General features: G+C 37.1%; 1 protein-coding gene across 2 annotated transcripts in view; it reads right to left on the bottom strand.

Moving 5' to 3' along the window:
* Positions 1-22,641, bottom strand: part of SASH1 (SAM and SH3 domain containing 1) — a 224,595-nt gene that overhangs the window by 40,577 nt on the left and 161,377 nt on the right. Inside the window, exons 9-10 of one of the 2 annotated variants that reach the window (XM_051997918.1) lie at positions 11,032-11,164; positions 1,667-2,508 (exon numbers count right to left, since the gene is read on the bottom strand). In XM_051997918.1, coding sequence (XP_051853878.1) covers positions 1,667-2,508; positions 11,032-11,164 — 975 coding nt within the window. The remainder of the gene's footprint in view (positions 1-1,666; positions 2,509-11,031; positions 11,165-22,641) is intronic. The other variant, XM_051997917.1, reaches the window with a different exon arrangement.

The raw sequence follows: 22,641 nt of genomic DNA, 5'->3' as shown, positions 1-22,641 counted from the left end.
ATTTCCAGGGTGAGCATAATGTTTTATCATTCATTCAATAAACATTTCTTTTAAAAGTGTTTTCTAGGTGCCAGGTACTATGTTAAGTTAGTTATGGGGTACAAAGGAAGGCAAAAGACAAATCCTGCTCTTTTGAGAATCTTACATTCTATATACTAACAAACTGTTGTTTGGGATGGATTGGAAATAATGAATAAAGGGAAAGGACTTCAGCTGGGATTTGAAGGAAGTTATAAAGGACTGGGTAATGGGGGGGGGGGGGGGGGACCATATAACCCGGGTATATGAGTAAATGAACAGTGTAGAAAGTCAAAGAATCTTCAAACTTTGGGGGCTTTTAGAGATCTAAATTTCCAATTTCAAAGTGAGGATTGTATGAAGAAACTGAAGCTCAGAGTTCCAAGTCAATTGTCATAGGACAGCCAGGACAGGAATGCTAAAATAAATGTAAAGGTCTCTCGATCTTTACTACAGTAAGGAGAGAGATAGTATCTGAGTCAATTTTATATCAATTTTGACACATCCTGGCTATTTGATCCTAATCAAGTAATTTGGCTTCTCAATTGTCCCAAACACTAAGATTCTAAGTCTTTCGACTATTAGTAGAGTTTCCTATATGGGAGAGCTCTATAAGAAAGAAATCATATATGCACATAAACTTAGTTGTGAATTACTCTGAAATAAACTACTGGGGTGTAATGGAAAAGAAGGCAGGTGAGTAGGGTTAAAATTGTAGATTCTTAGCTTTGCTATCTTGCACAAATCATTACTTTAAGAGTTTGGCCTAAATGATCTCTACATAGAGTTACTGGAGAATGCTAAATCCAGTGACATCATCTAGTATCTTCAAATTAATTTTTCCCCCTCATCCTCTGAAGATTTTAAAGCCTATATGAGAACAGAGATTTTTCTAACCAAATTTATTTTTCTTTTATGAGAACCTTTAAATAATCCAGGTAGACTAAACAGGGCCTAACCATTTTAAATTTACTTTTATATTTAAGATTTCTTTTTCCTGGGATAGCTCAGGTGGCACAGTGGATAGAGCACCTGTCCTAAAATCAGAAGGACTTGAGTTCAAATCTGTCCTCAGACACTTAACATTTCCTAGCTGTGTGACCCTCTTAACCCCAATTGCCTGAAAAAAATATTTTTTTCTATTCCCTAAAATATTCATACTTTACAATGTTCTTTTTAAAATTAGTCTTTCTAGTGTTTATTTCCTCTGATTTACTAAAGACTCAAGCATTTAAAAAATTTAATAAAACTCAAATTTTGAGGAGGGATGCACCTTTTTTTTTTGAAATAGTTCTATAATAAGATCTAAGGACATCAAGTTTCAAAGTAACAACAGCTACCCAGAAAGAATCAGAAGTGGAAATGACGACTGTGGGGACCAGAATGTCCTCCCCAATCCCTGTCTTGTTTAGCTTTAATTAAAAAACCTGATAACTTCAAGGGGATGACATAAAAACCAAAAGAAGGAGATCGTTACTAAATGAAAGGGAAGGTGGCTGTTCTGAAGGGATGGTAGAATTGACATAGGTGTGAAGGGATGAAAGAGAGAAGAAAGGAAGAGAAAATGGAGAGATGAGATTCCAGGGCACTTCACTGCAACCTCACAGGCATTACAAGGCCATCGTAATGACCAGCTCCTTTGACTCACAGACTTCTGGTGGATTCTCAAAAGAACCCGTTTAGTACAGCGGTCCACCGTGGCGGCCCACTTCCTGTGCGCCTCTTCCTCCTCCTCCAGCAAGCACCGCCTCAGGTCCTGCTTGTCGGCCTTACTGAGGGTCCTGTCCGTGACAGGCCGCACCAGGTGGGTCAGGTTGAGGTGGCTATACAGGCTCCGCTCCACCACATAGGTGATATTGAACTCGCTGACTGAGGTGCGCCCTCGCAGCCTTCTACTGGGGAAGCCGCAGCCGCCTCCCCCTTTGGGTTTCTGCCGGAGCAGTTGTAGGTCGCAAGTGGTAGCACTTAGGCCCTTTCTAGAGGGGCGCTGGTAGAGAAAAGCTCGGGAACAGGAATAATTAGTATCCATTTTCTTCAACCGGATTTGCTTCCTGACACTTTGGACCTCCTCTAGGGACACCAGAAGGTGATGCTTATGTCGACTGTTGTCATAAAAGCAAACGCTTTCGGTACTTACCCCATGGCTTAAGGAGCCGAGACTTTTCTTCATCTCCCCTTCAGTGAGAGAGCGGCAGACCTTCTGGGTCTTCTCTTCCTCCGGATAGGAGAAAAATGTCCCCATCTTTTTAGGGGGCTTTATCAGGCCACGGCCATCTCCTTTACTAAAGGTTTTAACCAGTTTCCGACCAGCGCCCCAAGTGTCCAGGCTGCTGGATGAAGGAGAAGTGGTGAAGGAATCCGAATCATCCTCTGCTGGTTTCTCAATGGAGCCATCAAAGTAGAATGGCTTCTTGTGAACTCCGGAGTAGAGAGCTGATCTTTCATCCAGGATTGGGGAGCTGGCAATTGGATGATCCTCTACACCTGGAGCTGGGGAACAAAGCAGCATGCATGGTTTATATACTTCTTCTTTTTTTAATTATAGCTTTTTACTTACAAAACATATGCATGGGTAATTTTTCAACACTGACCCTTGCAAAACCTTGTGTTCCAACTTTCCCCTCCCTTCCATAAGATGTAATCCAATATATGTTAAATATGTTAAATTATGGGTTTTGAAAGGGCTAATATTGAAGAATTGTGCATGCATGTGTTTTGAAAAATAAAAAGTTTTAATAAATAAATAATATTTATGATAATAATAAATAAATAATAGTAATAATAAATAGGTGAGTAATTATAAATGAATGAATAAATAATATTTATAATGATACTAAATAAATAGGTGAGTGATTAAGTAGATAAATGAATGAATAAATAAATAGACAGATGAGTGAAATATATGTTAAATCCAATATATGTATACATATGTATACAGTCATCTTGCTGCACACAAATAAAAATCGGATCAAGAAGGAAAAAAAACTGGGAAAAAAAACAAAATGCAAGTAAACAACAACAGAAAGAGTAAAAATGTTACATTGTGGTCCACCTTCAGTTCCCACAGTCCTCTCTCTGGATGTACATGTCTCTCTTCATCACAAGATTATTGGAACTGATCTGAATCAGCTCATTGTTGGAAAGAGCCATGGATTTATATATACTTCTTATAAATATGCCTTCTGGTATATTTATAGTATACCATATCTGGTATACCTTCATTACCATTTTTGTTATTTTTATGTTGTATCTCCCATTAGAAAGTAAGTCCCTTTAGGGCCCAGACTATGTTTGCCTTTCCTTGTATTCCTGGTCCTTGGCACAAGGTCTTAATAATTGCTTTTTCTTTTTGCCTGACTCTTGGTTCTTGTACAAACTATAAGGCAAATGGCTAGCTAAATGGCTAGATAAACCAAATTCGCTCTCTTTCACTTCAACACCTGGCTGCTCTTTCACTCTATGCCCCAATATTCATTGAAAGTAAAGAATATCAAATAGCTTTTTTCATTTTTATTTAGCCACTTCTGAAATAGAGACCTAACATTTTTCATTGATAAAGGTCAATAAATGACTTTTTTCAAGAAAGAAAAAAAAAAAAGAAAAGAAAAGAAAAGAAAAGAAAAAAAAGAAAAGAAAAGAAAAGAAAAGAAAAGAAAAGAAAGGAAAGAAAAGAAAGGAAAGGAAAGGAAAGGAAAGAAAAGAAAAAAAAAAGATTATCCCTTGACTGAAGCCAGTTCCAATGAGCCTGTGGTGATGAGAGCCATCTACCCCACAGAGAGCACCATGGGAACAGAGTATGTATCACAACATAACACTTTCACTCTTTTTGTTGTTGTTTGCTTTCATTTTGTTTTCTTTCTCACTTTTTTCCCTTTTTAATCTGATTTTTCTTGTGTAGATACTTACATAAATATGTATACATATATTGGATTTAACATATATTTTAACATGTTTAACATATATTGGATTACTTGCCATCTAGGGGAGCAGGTAGGGGGAAGAAGGGGAAAATTTGGAACACAAGGTTTTGCAAGGGTCAATGTTGAAAAATTATCCAGGCATGAGGAGGAGGAGGAGGAGAAGATTATCCTACTATGTGATCAACTGCATGGATGTACCCAAAGCTTGGTTCAGTCATCAAGATTTGGTCATGGGGCAGAGCTAGTTGGTGCAGTGGATAGAGTACCAGCCCTGAAGTCAGAGGACCTGAGTTCAAATCTGGCCTCAGACACTTAACACTTCCTAGCTGTGTGATCCTGGGCAAGCCACTCACCCTCTCTCCACCCCATCCCCGAAAAAAAATAATTGGTTATATTTTTCTCCTTTAAATACTTTAAATCTGGTCCTCTCAATAAAACTAAAAATGAGAAATTACTCACTTAAAAACTGTCATTTATAAATTATAAGGCTAGCTGGTAACAACTTATTGTTTAGCATTTAAAGATAATTTTCCTACCTAACAGTATGAAAGATCAGTCTTCAGAAATCTACACTTAGGACCAATCTTTTTAAAACATTCTTTGCTCAATTCCATGTTCATTCCCATTGGCTACTGTAGGGTAGCTGATAAATGCCAGGTGGCTGACACTTTTTTTTTTTTTTTAGTGTGCTTAAGTCTGAGCAGTTAAATCCTTGGGTAGGTGGCATTTTGGTGGGAAGCACCATTTTGCAAATGCAATTAATAAACACTTTGTAGTTGACAAGTCACCCACACATCATCCAGTATACCCGATGATCTTGGTCAAATGTTCCCATCAGCACCAGTGAGGTCATTAAGGCAGGAGAACACTGACATGCAAGCAAACACATCCAGCTTGATTTCAAGGATTTCAGTTTGTGTCCCTGCCCTAAGTGTTCACCAGTGCCAGGTATCTGGCCCCTCAGAACCCAGTGGAAAGCTCTGGACTTGCTGGCAGGGGGGATGGGGGTGTGGGTTCACTTGAATCCTATCCTATGTGTCTTATGAACAGATGCAAGAAAAGAAGTAGGTCAAATTGTGGGTGTACCGAGCCTGGCTGTGTCCCTCTAATTACGCGAAGGAAATTTTCTAACACCACAGCTTTTCACCAGCTGAATTTTTAAAGAGGGGAAAAAAGGAAAAAGCTTCTTGGAATAGAGGGGTGGCACTAAATGTAACAGCTGGGACAAGGGCATTGATGAGAAACTAGACGTGGGAGTTAAGGGAGAAGCTTTCACTAGAGATGAGTAACCTTTAATTGTTTAAAAAATTTTTTTATAATTTTCATAAACTAAAATTTTAGCCAAAGAATATAACAAAAGAGCTATCTTATCATGAGTTAAAGAAAAAAGAGATTAACAAATATGCACACATGAAGTGACAAGTTCTTCCTGATCTAGAACCCAGTTGCATTTACTATAATAATTGTTTGAGCCAATAGGATTGATTTTTGGCAATTTTGGTTTTCTGCAAACCATAGGTCTCTTTAACCAAGGGAGTACAAGCTTCAATTTTGTAGCTTCTTTGTGTAATGGGAGCCCTTTTCCCAGGGTTATTATCCAAACAATTCCATGGAAATGAACCCTAGTGCAGCTTCCTGGCATAATGAGAACACCGATCTATAGAGTTTAAAATTAAAATTAAAATCTTTCAAACCAGAAAGGATAATAGACACTTTCCACTGCTTTCCTGGTTACCTGGTTGCTGAAACAGTTTCACTGAACTTTAAGATTCCACCTTATGTTATGACAGGTATATTCAAGCATTCTTGTTTAAGCCTAACTGGCAAACCTGCTGCTTCCCAGCAAGAGACAACGCTTGCCTTTTTGTACAGATTGTCCCCATTGCCAATTGCATAGACTCAGTTTTAATACTATTTCCTACACAAGGCTTATCCTGATTCTTCCAATCCCGAGTTCTCCCCTTTAAAAAACTTGTATTTACTCTGTGTATACAATATAAATGTGTTTGAGTATACTCATAATATATCATAATTATGCATTTTGTCCCTCTGCCATTCCCAAAATAAGGGAAAGGACTGCTATATTTTTGTCTTTGAATAAGGGTTTATTGCAGTGCCAGATACTTAGTGAGTACTTCCCTCCAGATCCTGACTGGATCTTTGGAGATCACCATTTACCCAAAGAAACTAATCCATTCAGTTTTAGCACTAAAGGTCTCATGAGGAACTATTCTGAAAGGTGATAGTGACATAAGGCTGGAGTCCTGAGGTTCAGGGACACTCTGTGTTTCAGCAACCAGATAACCAGCAAGCAAATGGAAAGTGTCTTTGGAAGATTCTGAAACCTAATTTTAAACTCTGTAGTTTGGTGTTCTCATCGTGCCAGGAAGCTGCACTGGGATCCATTTCCATGGAACTATTTGGATAATAACCCTGGGAAGAAGGCTCCCATTACACCAAAAAGCTACAAAATTGAGGCTTATACTCCCTCGGTTAAAGGGACCCTGAGGTTTTCGGAAAACCAAAGTTGCCAAAAACCAATCCCATTGGCTCAAACAATGACTATGGTAAATGGAGCTGGGCTCCAAGTAAGAAAGAATTTGTGACTACATGTGTGCCCACTTGTTAATCCCTTTTTTCTTTAACTCCTAATAAAACAGTTCTTTTGTTGCATTCTGTGGTGACATTTTCTTTTATGCCATATTCTTAGGTTAAAATTTTAGTGTATGAAGATCATAATTAAAAAAAAAAACAATTCAAGGCTTTGTTATGATTTTAGTTACTTATCTCATTATTTTTGCTAGCCCTAAACCTCCCAGGGAGTGGGGAGGGAGGGAAGGAGAGAGAGGGAAGGAAGGAGAGAAAGGGAGGAAAGGGGGGGAGAGAGACAGACAGACAGACAGACAAGAACAAGCATTTTGCTATCTGGTTGGACATATAAATGCCTTTTATCCCTCTTCTCCTAACCCTTGAAGCACCAAACAATTTCTCTTAACTCTTGCTTTAGGAGCAGTAATCAAACCAACCTTATCTGGAAATAGTATGACAACTGAACACACTAAATAATTCTACTCAACCTCTGTGATTTCCCCCTGTCAAAATTTTTCTGGTCCCTAACTGCAAATTTGTGTGGTATCCCTCAACTTACTCCCAAGTGTCTGGATTGTTTCATCACTCACTGTCTGTGTTCTTGCCCTGGAAGTTCCTTCCACTTCTACAGCTTTCTCTTTCCAATGCAGAGTTCATCCAAGAAGCTCTATTTTAAGACTAATTATCCTTTACTCCTCTCCTTATTCCGATTCTCTACTTCATCACTATTCCTTTCCCCACTTTCCCCTAACCCTTACTTAGTTTTTTAGCTCCTTTTTATAAGTTGTCTTCCCCCATTAGAATGTAAACTTTTTGAGGGCAGGATTGTCTGTCTTTTTTGCTTCTATTTGTTTTCTCAGGACTTAGCATTCTGCCTGGCACATTAAGTACTTAATATATGCTCTTGTTGATTTGACTGGAATGCAAACTCTTTAAGGACAGGGATGGCCTTCCTTTTGTATATTTAAGTGCCAGACATTATAGTAGGCACTTAATGTTGCTTAGTAAATGAAGAAATGAAGGAATGATTGGTGCTCATGGATGCAAGCAAAATTCTTTTTAGGGAGAAGAAGCCACCAGCTTAACAGAAAGCTGTTAAGAGACACAGCTGTAATCTTCAGGACAGAAATGGGATAAAAGAAGTGTCATTCATATAAAGGTGGATGAGTTTGGACTTAGCTTAGGACTAAGGGTCTTATGGGATGTGGAGCAGCAAGTTCCATGATAGATGTCTCTTAATATTATGCTTTTCTCCAGAGGCCCCAAGACCAAATCAAGGTTTCTCTAACTACAGGATTACCTCATCTTGTGCTGTCATATATTTGATTCTGAAATCAGGTGGCAGGCATATGTATATGTCATACATAACTTAGACTTCCAGGAATTCATATCTGGTCAGTCAATCCAACTGAAATCTGGCAATCATAATTAAATACAACCATGATGGCTTGCTTGATATAAAGGTTCTATGCCCCTAGATGATCTCTTGCCTGAAATTTTATCATTAAGAAACTCAGGCATTTTTGGTATTGCCTATCCAAGCTTCCTTATTTTAAAAAAAGCAAATATGCTTTAAAAGGGAAAATCAGCCACAATCATTAATACCACAATGAAAACTAGTTTATCAGATGACCCAAGATTACATGGCCCACAACACTTGAGAATGTAGCCAGAACAGATTAAAATGTAGTTCCTATCTGATTTTTATATATATATTTAAAAGACTAGGTCAAGATATCAGAAAATTAGGAGTTCTTATGTAAAGAGAAAGAAGAGTCATTTTTGAAACATAGGGCATGGAGCTGGAGAGGCAGGCTTATTAATAATAATAGCCACAATTATAATAGTAGCTGATATTTTTATTGTGCTTTACAATTTTCTACTCTAACCAACATCAGGATTCTCAGTACCTGGAAGCAAGGGTGACTGCAGAAAAGCATAAAAACAACAGGAATAAGAGGATATTAATTTTGTAATATCACCTGTGACCCAGAACTATGACTTCTGGGGATCAACTGTAACTGCTACCTTGAAACCTAGAAATCAGAGATAATTCAAAGCACTCAAACTCTACATCCCTTATTTTATTCCGGACACCTAACATTTAGCAACACTTCAAGGATCAGTGATTTTTTGAGTGTAGAAACTCTTTCACAACCCTGATTACAGCCTGTCCATGACCAAGTAGGTAAATCTCAGAGATCTATCTCCAACAAAGTCCAGGCATGTTAAGTGACTTGTCGGTAGTCACACAGCTAGTAAATGTCAGAGGCAAAATTTGAGTCCAGCCCTTCCTGGCTCTAGCATGGTGTATCTATCACCATCTACTGTTAGAATGATGGATTTGAAGCCAGAAGACCCAAGTTTCAATTTCTCTTCAACCATTTATTACCTGGAGGATACTAAGCAAGTAATTTAACCCCTCAGGGGCTTAGTTTTACTTATCTACAAAATGAGAGGATTGATGTAGGTGACTTCTAAATTCCCACTACTTCTAAGGCCATGAACCCACACCTTAAATCCAGACTTCTAAATTTAAGGCAATTCTGAACCCTATACATATTTAAAAATCAAATGAATGTTTATCTTGCTATAATCAATATAAGAATTATAATTCCTTATTGTTTTGGTAAATCAAAGCATTAAAAGAACTTTTTAACTTGCCAGCAACCCTTGTAATTGCCTCTTAAGTACAAAGGTAGAATTCAAGATTTTTGGTCAGAGCCATTCTTATGGTTTCTTTGATTGCTATATCCCCTTTTCTTCCTTAGCTATATGACTCTTGGCCCATGCTAAAACTTCTCTAGAATGCCACTGTTTCATCAATACTCTTTTCAAAGCATACCTGGGGTCTTTTCTCATTGAGGTAATGGAATAAAGAGCCAGACTCCAATGGCATCATGGCCCCTTGTCATACTATGGACTGAAAGGCAGCTTTGAGTTCACATTAATAATGGCTATTGCAGGCTAATGAGGAACAGGAGAAGGAATAAGATCATCATTTTTCTTTAAAACTAAACTCTTGTATAATTTTTTCTCTCCTATTTTGCCCTTAATAAACATTCTATTTACTCCAGTTAATTTATGCCCAACTGTATATTCAAAACAAACAACAACAACAAAAACTAGTTACATAAAAGCTGATTGAGGCTTACCATAATATATGTATATATACCATACCATAATATATAAAGTTCCACCTGGCTATTAGAATAATAGCTGCTACAGCGCAGGTAAATAGGAATAGAGTGATGTTGTAATTAAAATCCGCATTGGGTCTGAAGCAACACAAACTAAAACAAAATCAACTTTTAAAAATAGCTATACTTCTGAACTTGTTCATAAAAACAAATCTCTATCTCTCAGTCTCTTTTTCTCCCCCACATATTTCCTCCCACATCCCTCCTCTCTTTTTTTCTTTCCCTTTCAAAAAGTCTCTGGAGAATTTGAACCAAAACAATCAACAGGAAGCCTATATCCTATCCAGTAAGTGGAAATTCCTTTTTCTCCTCTTCTTGAGCTTCAGTGTGTGCAATGAAAAGCCTTACACACACACACACACACACACACACAACACACACACACACACACGTGATTGATTGGTCAAGTTCTGCATCCTTGCCAAACAAAAACCTAAGTACCACATTTTAACATGAGACACTCAAATTAAATGACCTTAGCAGAACAGTCTACTTATTTACAGTACCTGCTGCAAATAAGAAACCTTATTTTTATATGACATCATTTTTTAAAAAGAGCCTCACAGGGTCACAAGCTCTATAAATGCATACCATCAACACAAAGAGTTGTAAGGTCATAATCAGGATTCAAGCTATTCTTGTTACAATGACAGAAGCTGACATCTCCCTAGCTATTAATTTTTTAGCCTAATAACTCATGGGACAAAAGGATCCCTTCAAGTACACATTAGAATTTGATGTCCTTAAAAGACCCACTTAACTTAAGCCTGAACTTGTTTACTGGCTTGCCAAAAGAGAGAGAGAGAGAGAGAGAGAGAGAGAGAGAGAGAGAGAGAAACCCACAAATTACACAGAGGAAATCTGAAGAGGTACTAAAGATATTCCAATTATGTTGCCAGCTAAAATTATTATTCAAGATATGTCTGTCAAACTAAGATCTGAGTTCCTAGGCAGAAGTAGTGATTTTTCCCCCCTTTATTTAGTTTTCACATTCAGTACATTATGTAAGAGCAATAGTAAGAAAGTATGAAACAGATGGGAAAAAATGACCACAGTACCAAACTTGACAACAGCTCTTAAAAATGGGGACTATAAAGACAGCAATGTATAGGGACTATATCCCCTTTTGCCACTAATTACTTGATCATATAAGAAGCCTTACTTGATCATTTTTAGAACACTGTCTTAGTAACTTATAGACACACTTTCTTTCCACTAGTCTTTAGTCAAAGCTCAAAGTGTGATTAATTTAAATTGAAAATCTGATTTACTTTGGAAGAACTAGGGTGTAGTTTGCTTTTTACCTTCAGTGCTGGGTTTTTTCATTTCTTCCACCCTAATGAGTTTCTTTCTGACTCTTCGAGTAGAGTTTACCAGCTTGTGTAACCTCTTAAACTTCACCGACTCCTCTGTTTCATCATCCGATTGTTCTCTTGACTGGCAAAGAAACAAAGGAAAAGTTAATCAAATAATTGGCTTCATGGCTTAATACCAGTTTAACCCCATTTCACAGCCCATCTGAATTTAGGCAATTTTGTGATGAAATCTGTGGTACTTAAAAAAAGATTCATTAAAAAAAAAAAACAAAAAAAAAAAACAGAATATTGATTGGCTTCAACAAAGCACCTACCATTTTAACAACTAGTTCAGTGTAAAATCAGGTCCTATGCCCCCAAATACACATTCTTGACTTTGTATTGAGTTTCATGTATTTGATCTCAACTACTTTCATGTCCGCTTTTAGTGTTACTCAGGCAGGACTCTCTTCTCCAAGGCTCTTCTTGTAATTCCAGTTAGGCTGCTGTGGTTTGGGTCAGGCACTCATCTGTCTAGCCCGTCAGAACTAGCTGCTGAACGTGGTCACCAACTACTTCTCCCCAACCGAAAATCTGTTGACTTTTTCCAGTCCTCCCAGAAAATCAAAACCAGCCGGGCAGGAAGGAGGAAAAGATGCAAAAGCCCTTGCATCCCATCTGTGAGGAACAACACCCTGCCACATTGCAGCCAGCCCTTGTCCCTCTCCAGCCCCTTTCTGAAGGCTAGCATGAGGACAGACCCAGCATTCCTCCGACAATGACCAAGGGAAAATTCTGACCTTTTCCAGCTATACAGTACAGTCCATATTCCCCAGCATCCCATTTCGTTTCGCATCGGATCAAGTATGCTCAGTCCCAGCTGTTTTCCCTCAAGTATCAAACATTACAGAGACAAAAAAAATCCACTCTCCAGCAGCAGTGACACAAGCTAAAACAATCCTTTCCTTGTGAACGGGCTGAGGGCTTCATTTTCGAGCCAGCTCCCACATTCAATATGTTATTTCCTCTGTTCTATCTGCTCAGAAAGCTTAGGAAAAAAGAAAGGAGTTTCCCTTCAAATGACAGCAGAGCACTGGCCCCGGTGCATGAGTGCATTCCAAGGGAGCAAAGGCAGAGCACAGCTGGATCGAGGCACGCAAGCACAGGCCACCTCACGGGCTTTGCCTGGGCTCCAGCCCACCTAATCCTGCACATCCTCTCCACGCTGGCATCTTGAGTCCACTTCCTTGCAAGTAACTCTTTCAACCCTTGCTTTTCCACTTAAGTACAACAAAAAGACTTTTAAAAGTACAGTCTAAGTAGGAATATGCAAAACTACACCACAGCCTTATCTATTACTAATCACAATTAATAATAACAAAAACAAGAAGCAATTGGCAAAATCAGTCATATTTTCTGAGAGCATTCCAAGTATGAAAAAAAAAAAAAAACACTAGTCTGGGAATGGATCTGGGTGTTTGGCTATTTTGACCTTGGTTTCTATATCAGGGAAATGGGTGAATTTTGGATTTTTTCCAATGACTGAAATTGAATTATAATACTCTTATTGTAGCCAATAGGTTCAGCTTCTATAAAATTTCTGACAAGCAGTAACACTGATTAGTTTAGTTTAGTTTTGTTTTTTCCCTTATTTCATACTGGCTGAATTTGCTGATGGGAAGTGAAATGTCCACAAAATGGTTAACTAGATTATGAGCCTATAATCTGATTACTCAGCTCCTTAAAAATCTTCAGCTGCTTATATCTTATATGATAAGTCCTTCTGGCAAATACCCATTTTAAAGCAAATGAAGGAAGTAAGTGGACCAGTGGATAGAGTGTCAGACCTAGAGTCAGGAAGATTTATTAGTTTCAATCTGGCTTATTTGTGTGTGTGACCCTGGCCAAGTCACTTAACTCTATTGTCTCAGTTTCCTCATCTATAAAATGAGATGCAGAAAGAAATGGCAACCCAATGCGGTATCTTTGCCAAGAAAACCTCAAATGGGGTCATGAAGAGTTGGACACAATTTGAAAAATGATTAAACAACATGTGAACTATCCAAGCACTCTTTTTTTTCTTAATGCAGAACAAAACTTCTTCTAATGTAGGAAGACTCATTATTAGAATCCCCAAATTGTAGAGACACACACACACAGCATGTGAATTGGTTTTGTCACTTCTTTTCAAAATGGGTTGGCAGTAGCTTGTTTCAAATCAAGTCTAAGTCACTGATAATTCAAAATGCTTACCAATGTGAGTACCTATGATCTAGGTTTTTGGAAGGTGAAGCAACAAAGGCAAAAAGCAATAAGATTTAGAAAGTAACAGAAACAATTTTTGGTTCTCAACACAAAGCTTTTGCTAGAATGGCATGCCATTACTGCAAAGCCTCCAGAGTAGAAATCAAATATAGTTAAACCATGACAACAGATTGAATGGCAATGGCTGTTCTGAGGGCCTAGTTTCCTACGCCCAGCTTCATTTTGTTGGAAAATAATATATTCCAGGTACTTGTTAATTGCTTTCACATGCTCCATCTATTTTTGAGAAATTTGAGCTCCTTAGGACTTTGAACCAATGCTATTTTTATTTTCTTAGAGAAAGAAGGTCCTGGAGGTGTATGGCATACTAAGGCTCAACTCAAGGCAGTCAAGAACTTTCTGCTGGAAACTAGACAAGATAGATCCAGCTGGAAATGCTCATTATGAAGCAATTATCTTGCTAGCCAAGAGATTAAAAATGCTAAATGAAAGCAAAGGTATTGAAGGAGTTTGGGGGGAAAGGCTTATTTCTGGAAAGGTCTCTCCCTTGACAGCTTACAAGTCATTCTGGCTCCAAAATAAATCTGAGGGATGCTCTTTACTGGGAAGGTGATGACTTCTCACTTCCTCCTCAGTGGAAAAAAAAATGGTCCCAGAGAATGAATGCTTGATAAAAAAAACAATTTTAGAAGTTGCCTTTGCAGAAAGATAGGAAGAAGGGGAAAAAAGGGGGAAAAAAAAACCGCACCAAACAAAACAGAACAAAGGAAAGAAAAAAATGATCTTTCCAGCAGTTTCAATACTAAGATAATTCTATAAGCATTTATTAAATACCTACTCTATACAAAAGTATTTCATCTAGCAGGGAAGTCTAGCACACAAAAATAGATGAGACCAGATGTCTGTCCAAGTTATAACTACAGGTGATCTTTTCCACTGAGGTGATAAGTAAAATTTCCTAAAGCCATTTTTCAGTTGTGTTCAGTCTTTGTGACACTATTTAGGGTTTTCTTAGCAAAGACAGTGGAGTGATTTGTCATTTCTTTCTCCAACTCACTTTACAAGGCAAACAGGGTTAAGTCATTCGTTCAGGGTCATACAGTTAGTGTCTGAAGTCACATTTGAACTCAGGAGAAAATAAGTCTTTCTGATTCCAGGCCCAATGCTCTATCCACTATGCCACCTAATTGTCCCTATTGCTTCAAAATAGGCAATACTGCAGAACGTTCAACTATTTTCAAAATAGTGTCTTTATCCTATTATGTCCTCTAAGTTTGGAAATATATGATTATGAACAGGGGGAAAATTGTACATACAGAAAAGATACGCAGAAAACTTCCTGTGCAAACTAACTTCTTAGGGAATAAGAAAATCTGCAATGAGTAATGAATGGCTTCCTGTTGTCAGAAAACTTTCATAAGAGTTAGAAAAGAACAATGCTGAAATTGCTCATACATAATACATACCTATGTAGACAGACATATGTACATAAAAATTTTCAATACTGTAACTATTAGTGGGCAAGACATATTCTGTAATAACTTGACAAAATGAAATAGAAATGAAATTTAGCCATCCAAATAAACACCAATTTTGCTACTGTTCTATTATTCCTAAACCATAAAGGTTTAGCATTATCCTCTACTTGTCTCCTCAAAGAGCAACTTGCCTATGCTAAGTGATGAGAAAAAATGGATTTACAGCACTGTAAATAGAAACATAACTTCTTTCCAGCTTTGCTGCTGCAGATTTTTCCACCAGAAAGCCCATATGGCTCAACTTTTAATTATTTTGGCTAATGCTATATGTAGTAATTCTGTGGTGAATGCTTAAGTGTTTCATTTCTAGTTTCCATAGCAACATTACATCAGATTGCAGACAGCTGGCTCCACAGTTTTAAACCATAACAAATTGACCAAGCCAATACACAAAACTAGTTGCTTTAAAGAGATAGCACGCCATTCAAGGGGCCAGGGCGTTGAATGAGGAACCTAAGGGGCCGATTTGGCAGGCAGGGGAGGGCGGGGCCTCCTTCTTTCTCAGCTTCATTTGGAACAAGTGCATCCTTGACACATCTGCAATGTTCTAATAGCAAAGACATTGAGCCAGCTTGGAGAACTTTTTATTACACAACCACATAAAGGACTATAGGGAAACAGGAACCAAATTAACAGCATCTGTAAAGGCTAACGTTGGGAGGATAGAGTAAACGAAAAGTGGTCCCATCCTGCTAACTGCTCAACCCTGGTCCGTTGCTTTTGGGTTGGTAATAGTGTCTCCACTCCAAGGGATGTGAAATGATTCCTGCAACCACTATGCCACAGAAAATGCCTTCTCCAAAACTCTGGGCACAGCAGTTCCACTCGTGTGTATAGAGAATGCTCTATAACAGATGTGGAAATGACCCTGAAAGTAGCAGCGCTTGCTCCTCCGGAGAACCACCATGACAGATGGGGGTATCCTTGGCTGAAATGTGACTTCTAAGTCTGCTATCTTTCCTCCAGGGAAAAGAAGTGTCATTCACAATGTATGGGTCAAATTAATTTAATATCTAGATCTAGGAAGGAAAAAAGACACCTACAAAATACTGAAATCAAGGTTAGCTTAGGCTCTGTGAACTTGCTTGTAAAAATATTTTGTTAACAAGATAATTGATTCAATTTAATATCCTTTATATTTTTATATGCTATTTTATGCCCTTAAAACAATTTTCTAAAAAGAGACCCAGGGACTTGATTAAATTGCCAATAGGATCCATAGCACCAGACAGAGAGACAGATAGATAAAAAGATAGATTTAAAAATCTTAATTCAGAAATTAAGGACTTTTGAACCAAACATATTGGAAGTGACTTTTAAACCTGACATTTACTTTCAACAGCAATTTAACAACAGCAACACATGAAATACTGCAAATCAGATATACATTTCAAAGACTTGGATAAATTTTAATATAAACAATCCATCAACTAGCATTTATTAAGGAGACACAGGAGACATGTGTCAGAAACTTTGTTTTCTAGGGATAAAAAGACAAACGGAAGTTCTAAGAAACAAAACTGATTCACAATTTTAATCAAAAGCCATGCCCAAATCCTAATCTTTCACTGACTCCAAGATTAATAAAGTCTTTCTCAATTTGCTAAAGCTTTTACATATATTTTCTCTTTTTACTTAAAGTAATCCTCTCAGTTAGCTAACCAATAACAACAAAAATTCTACTCCAAATCAGTTACACATAAATCTGCTAGGAAAAGAAGGTGAGGATGGAGGAAACTGGAGATAAGTAGAAATTTCCTGAGAATTGACAAAAGAAATAGGAGGAAGATAGACAAAGGGGGAAAAAGTGGCATCAGGAAAAGCATCGAGAAACTTTTTCTCTCACAGAGATAAGAAGCATATCTTTTCATTTCATGCTACATAATTAACTACTTACCGACTTAGGCATTTAGTAGGCCTGAGGCACAAATCTGGAAGTCTCCCAGATCCCACCCTCCCACCCCTCCCCAAGTCCAAGGTTTTCTTAATTTCTGTTCTGTCAGGTCCACAGTCTCAAACAGAAGATTGGGCACTTGGTGAACCTGACTCTCTCACAAATTTCATTATCAAACAGACTCCAATGTCACAATTTATGATGAAGAAAGAAAAAAAATGGGGGGGGGGGAAAGATCCTGGGTTCAATTAGCTTCTTTCTGTTCCCTGACTGATTCCCCAGTTACTTGCTAACTGCATAACTTGTAAGAAAGGCATAAGTCATCAGCTCTAAGCAAATCTTCTATTCACCACAAGGAAAAATGGGAGTGTTGTAGATGGCAAACAATCCCTGTTTTCACTGACGAAGGCTCAATGACCTCTTGCTGGCCTCCAGTTCCTTAATTACTGTCTATGGAATTTCAGTAAAAGAAAAGAAGAAGAAATAGAGAATGTGTGCGGATCCAGGATTAGGACTAGCTCAAAAAAAATAAAATAAAATAAAACATTGTGAGGCCAGTGTATAGAGGAAATACAGCCCAGCTTTAAAAACAGACCCCTTTTCAAGCATTCCTCCTCCAAAAAACCCCCTACAAGGGAGTCACCACTACTGAAAATAGAGGCTTTCTAAGTTATTTTTGAGAGCGCCAAAATTAAAACTTATGATTTTGGTTTCCCTAGGAAGCTGTTGCTTTTTTCATACCTTTTCCTACACCTCTGGGCACTCACCCACACTTTCTGTTTTAACTCCATAAAAAATAACTTAAGATGGTTTAACCTCCTTTGGTGCTACGAACACTCTCTAATTGTTCTGATCATAAGTTCTGCCCAGATGAGCTTTTCTCCCATGATGAACCATGCACATGAAGTCTGTGTCACAAGATGGTCAGTTCATTTTCTCAAAGGTCCCCAGAGAGATCCAGGCACATGCTGTTATTTTAACAGAAAATGGTATAAACAAGACAGAACTGAACTTTCACCAATAAAACCCACATAAGATTTTCCAGATTTTAATTACACTGAAAGCATTAAAACAGTTTAATGTACTCTTTGGACTTAGATTCTTTCAGTTAGGCAGGTATTTTATCCTACTACAAAGCTTCTCTCTCATAATCCTAAGTCCTTCACTTGAGTTACTCTCTGAAAACCTCCATATAACAAAAAACTTTTACTTTGCATTGTGCTTACTGGCAGAATCTCAAGGAATGTTTTACTAGTTTTTAGGCAATTCTGGATAAGCTTAATTGTTTGTACCCATTCCATCATATAGACAGAAAATCTAGTCCCATAATTAGATTGATAGAAAGAACTAGCTAGCTAGTTTATTAAGTGTTTACTATGTGCCAGGAATTGTGTTAAAGTCCATTAATGTATTGGTTTTAGATTGTTAAAAACTTGTATGCTAAGTAAATGGCTAAAAGATTTGAACAATCAATTTTCAAACAAGTTGCAAATAGGGGTTCTTCATCATTTTTATGTGTCATGGACCCCTTTGGTAGTCAATGAAACTTATTAGCCTCTTCTCAGAATAATATCTTTAAATGCATTTAATAATAAAATATATAAGTGCATGGGGTACACCTCATTAGAACTGTTGTATATCTTTAGTCTGAGTATTCTGAACTGCAAATTAAGCTACTTAGTTTTCTATACTGAGTCTATTACTAATATGATAAGTCCTCAGCAGCAGAAGGTCACTAGGTTCCCTTAGTTAAGAAGAAAATGCTCAGGTTAGAAAAATGGAGAATGGTGTACAAGTGTATGTTGGGATCTGGCCCAAGAGTGGCTCCTGTACTTCTAGCCTAAGGCACATAAGGAAATTCAGGCAATGTTAATTAATCAAAATAAAATAAAAATGTAGTATTACATTGGAAACTAACATATTGAAATGTCATAATCAAAATTAAAAAAAAAATTCATGGACCTCAAATTAAGAGCCCCCAAATATATAAATTTGGAATACAGTTAAGTAAAAAGCACCACAGTCACACACAGAATACCACCTTTCAGTGAGCATAGTATATTCAAGAAATCTGACTCCCAAGTCTTGGAATATCTGGTTTTATTTGTTATTACATACTGCATGATTGTTTATTCTGCATCTTTGGGAATAAAATTGTATTTCACTGATTCTATACATATAGGAGGGATAAATACATATGTCAAAGCTTATAGGGAACCTGAGGATTGGAGAGACTGTGATAAGCCCAGAACTGATCTGACTTCTCCTCTCCCTTTCCCCTGAACCCAGAACGAATTAGTGGATAGATACAGGACTCTAAACCAGGTTTTCCCAACACCAAGTCTAACAAACTATCCTATATTCAACTTCTGACCCATAACTTTCAAAGGACAGAAAACTTTAACTTTCCACACCTTAGTGACAAAATGATAGCTTCTATCAAGGAGCACATCTCTTAGGTTATTGTCCTGAGAAATTTTTGAATAGCTTAGAATTTAAATATGATACAAAGGATATGAACCAAGAGTTCCAAAATAAGAAAGGTGTAATACAGTGGAAAGAAACTAAATTGCAAGTCTGAAGCCATGAGATTCAAAAGGCAAACTCTGATATTTATTTGCTACCCACACAATCCTGAGGGGGAAAGTCAATTAACTTCTCTATGCCTCAATTTCCTCAGCTGTAAAATGAGAGGGTTGGAAGAGTTGATGTTAAAATCTATTAATCTATTATATCTATATATCTATTAATCTATTAATCTATAAATCTATTAATAACCAAATTGGGGGGGGCAGTTCCAGATTATTCATTAATAAGAGAAATACATATCAAAACAACTGAACTTGAAAGACAGGAATACTTATACATTATTGATTGAATTCTGAAATGGTTAATAATTTTGAAAATGAATTTGGAATTTTGCAAGAAATATTACTAAACTATTAAATTCTGACCCAATGCCCTTACTACTCAGGATCTTATTACAAGAAAACAAAACAAAAGCCCATACTAAAATATGTAGTAATGTTTTTTGTAACAGAAAAAAAAAACAATAAATAAAGTAGATATTCACTGACTAGGTACCCAAATTGTGCCATATTGAATGTAATAGAATATTGCACTTAAAAAAGTGTTAAATATGACACATTGAGAATCATAGAAGTTGTATGAAATGATGCAAAAGAAAGTTGAATCAATCACATGAATAATATATATTTTTTAATAATCTGAACTTGTACTTTCACTGGTCTTGGGAACATCCAGCAAAGAAACTCAATGCAAAATAATAATTGCCCTATACCTTTCTAGTCTTGAAATACTGCCTGGGACATAGATTAAGTGGTATGCCTCTATTAGATATGAGAGATGGGACTTGAACTCAAGTCATCTTGATTCCCAGATAAACACTATACAATATAGTATCACCCATACAATGGCCATGCTTATGCAAATGAAAACAACACTAAAAACCAAGAGAATCCAGATTAAATACAATGATCAATATTGGTTCCAGATGACTAATGTTAAGAAATGTTTCTTTTCAGCAGAGTGGTAGTATACTATTAGTCCAGATTATTATGGCTTTTGTTGTTGTAATAAGAGAAGGTATTAGGCAAGGCTAGGGAAAGTCGGAAGTAATTAGGATGTTTTTAAAAATGCATTAATAAAACATTTTTAAAAATAAAACTTAACAGTTTCATGTTGTTTCTATCTAGGTTAAGCTAGTTAACTTTTAGACTAATTCCCATTTGTGTCCTTAATTCAACTAGGGAAGGGGAATTTAGAACAGCATCCCTTAGCAAAAGTAAACAACAATGACAATAGGAAATGGGAAGATATGTGGCACCAATGTATGAGTGACCCAGAATTCCTTATATCTTGAGCATTTTCTTCCACTGACCAAAAGCAAAATACAAACCTAACCAGAGATAGAATGAAGTAGACGGCTGCTGATGTTTATTGTCCTTGGTAAATAGCATGTGACATTAATCATGGAACTTGTGGCCTTTCTTTTCTGCTCCAAGATTGATTTCATAATCTCTCCAACATGCCTAATCTCCAATGGTCCAAAAGAAGTGATCTCCCATCCAAGGTCACTCCCTACCTTGGGGGCAATTTATTGGTTTCTGCCTCACTGAGAAACCAGGTCTCAAAAACATGGGAATGTTACGGTTTTCCCAAACTGATTTATCAGTAGTATAGCATACTATTATGGCAGGAGCTTTTTGGGAACTGTAATAGAATGAATGTGAAGCTTGATTTTTATAAAAAAAAAATTAGCTCTACCATTTAAGTAAATTAGTATTGCTGGAAAAACGTGTTTATGAGTTGCCAGAAGTTACTATACAAAATCTGAAACACATTGTGTTTTTTCACAAAGAAGTCAGGAAAGGATTCAAGTCGATTTAGTAAGAAATATTTTGCTCATTAGCTGGTGACATCATTGCCCTCTGAAATTAGAGGGAAATTTTTTTGTAAGCTGTATGGAAAAAAGATGAGATTCCATTCTTCTCCCAGGGGTGCAGTGTTAACTCTGAAACAATCTCTTAGGCAGTTTCAAAATTTAACTAGTTAACAGCAAAATTTAAAAGAAGACAAAGGAAATAACTATAATCTCCTTTGGGAAAGGGCTTGCCATCCCCAAATATACTTATAGCACATTTAGAATATTAACCATAAAACCAAAAGAATAAATGGATTCACCAGGTTGCATGTGGCAATAATGCTACTGCCTACTTGAAATCATAACAATCAATGTTTTATCACTCCCAGTAAGAGTCTTCCTCTATTCTCATAAGGGATAGGAATGAAGAATAAAAACGTTTATCTCAAGAGCTCCCTCAGGTGTCACGTAAAGTCTTAGAAAGCCAATTATTTTAAATAAGGCCTAGAAAAGTAGTCCTCTCTGTAAGAAATGACCAGCAGGATGAATACAGAGAGGACTGGCGAGACTTACATGAACTGATGCTAAGTGAAATGAGCAGAACCAAGAGATCATTATATACCTCAACAACGATACTGTATGAGGATGTACTCTGATGGAAGTGGATCTCTTTGACAAAGAAACCTAACTCAGTTTCAATTGATCAATGATGGATAGAAGCAGCTACACCCAAAGAAAGAATACTGGGAAATGAATGTAAACTGCTTGCATTTTTGTTTTTCTTCCCAGGTTATTTTTACCTTCTAAATCCAATTCTTCCTGTGCAACAGGAGAACTGTTTAGTTCTGCACACATATATTGTATCTAGGATACACTGTGATGTATTTAACTTGTATAGGACTGCTTGCCATCTTGGGGAGGGGTGAAGGGAGGGAAGGGAAAAGTCAGAACAGAAGTGAGTGCAAGAGATAATGCTGTAAAAAAAATTACCCAGGCATGGGTTCTGTCAATAAAAAGTTATAATAAAAAAAAAAGAAAAAAAGAAAAAAAGAAAAGTAGTCCTCAATTCCCATACTTTTAGATATTCTATGGTGAAAACTAGATCCTATATAACTTTGATATTATCAGAATTCCTCTAGTTCACAACTCTCTCCTGATCAGCTTGGGTGTGTGCCTGGACTTCCTATCATTTGTCAATGGGACCCATGATCAAGAAACTGCATTTATTAATTAAGCACCTATTCTGTACCAGGCACTAGTATATACTGAGGATATAAAAGGCAAAAATTAAGCAATGCCTGCCTTTAAGGAACTTATATTCTCAAAGAGGAATCAACATGAAAAATATATGTAGAATATACATATGTAAAACAAATGCAAGGCAATTTGGGGGATAGATCTACTAGTAGCTGAAGATCAGAAGAGGCCCCATATAAGAGATGGCATTCCAGTTGAGCTTTGGAGGAAATTAAGGAGTCTAAGAAGCAGAGGCAGGGAGAAGGAGCTTCCCAAGTCTAAGGGCTAAATAATCAAGGCAT

This window comes from Antechinus flavipes, chromosome 4 (assembly GCF_016432865.1).
Source record: "Antechinus flavipes isolate AdamAnt ecotype Samford, QLD, Australia chromosome 4, AdamAnt_v2, whole genome shotgun sequence".
In the NCBI taxonomy this organism is placed as follows: domain Eukaryota; kingdom Metazoa; phylum Chordata; class Mammalia; order Dasyuromorphia; family Dasyuridae; genus Antechinus; species Antechinus flavipes.
The sequence above is the reverse complement of the archived record's forward strand: the minus strand, read 5'-3'. Positions and strand labels throughout refer to the sequence as shown.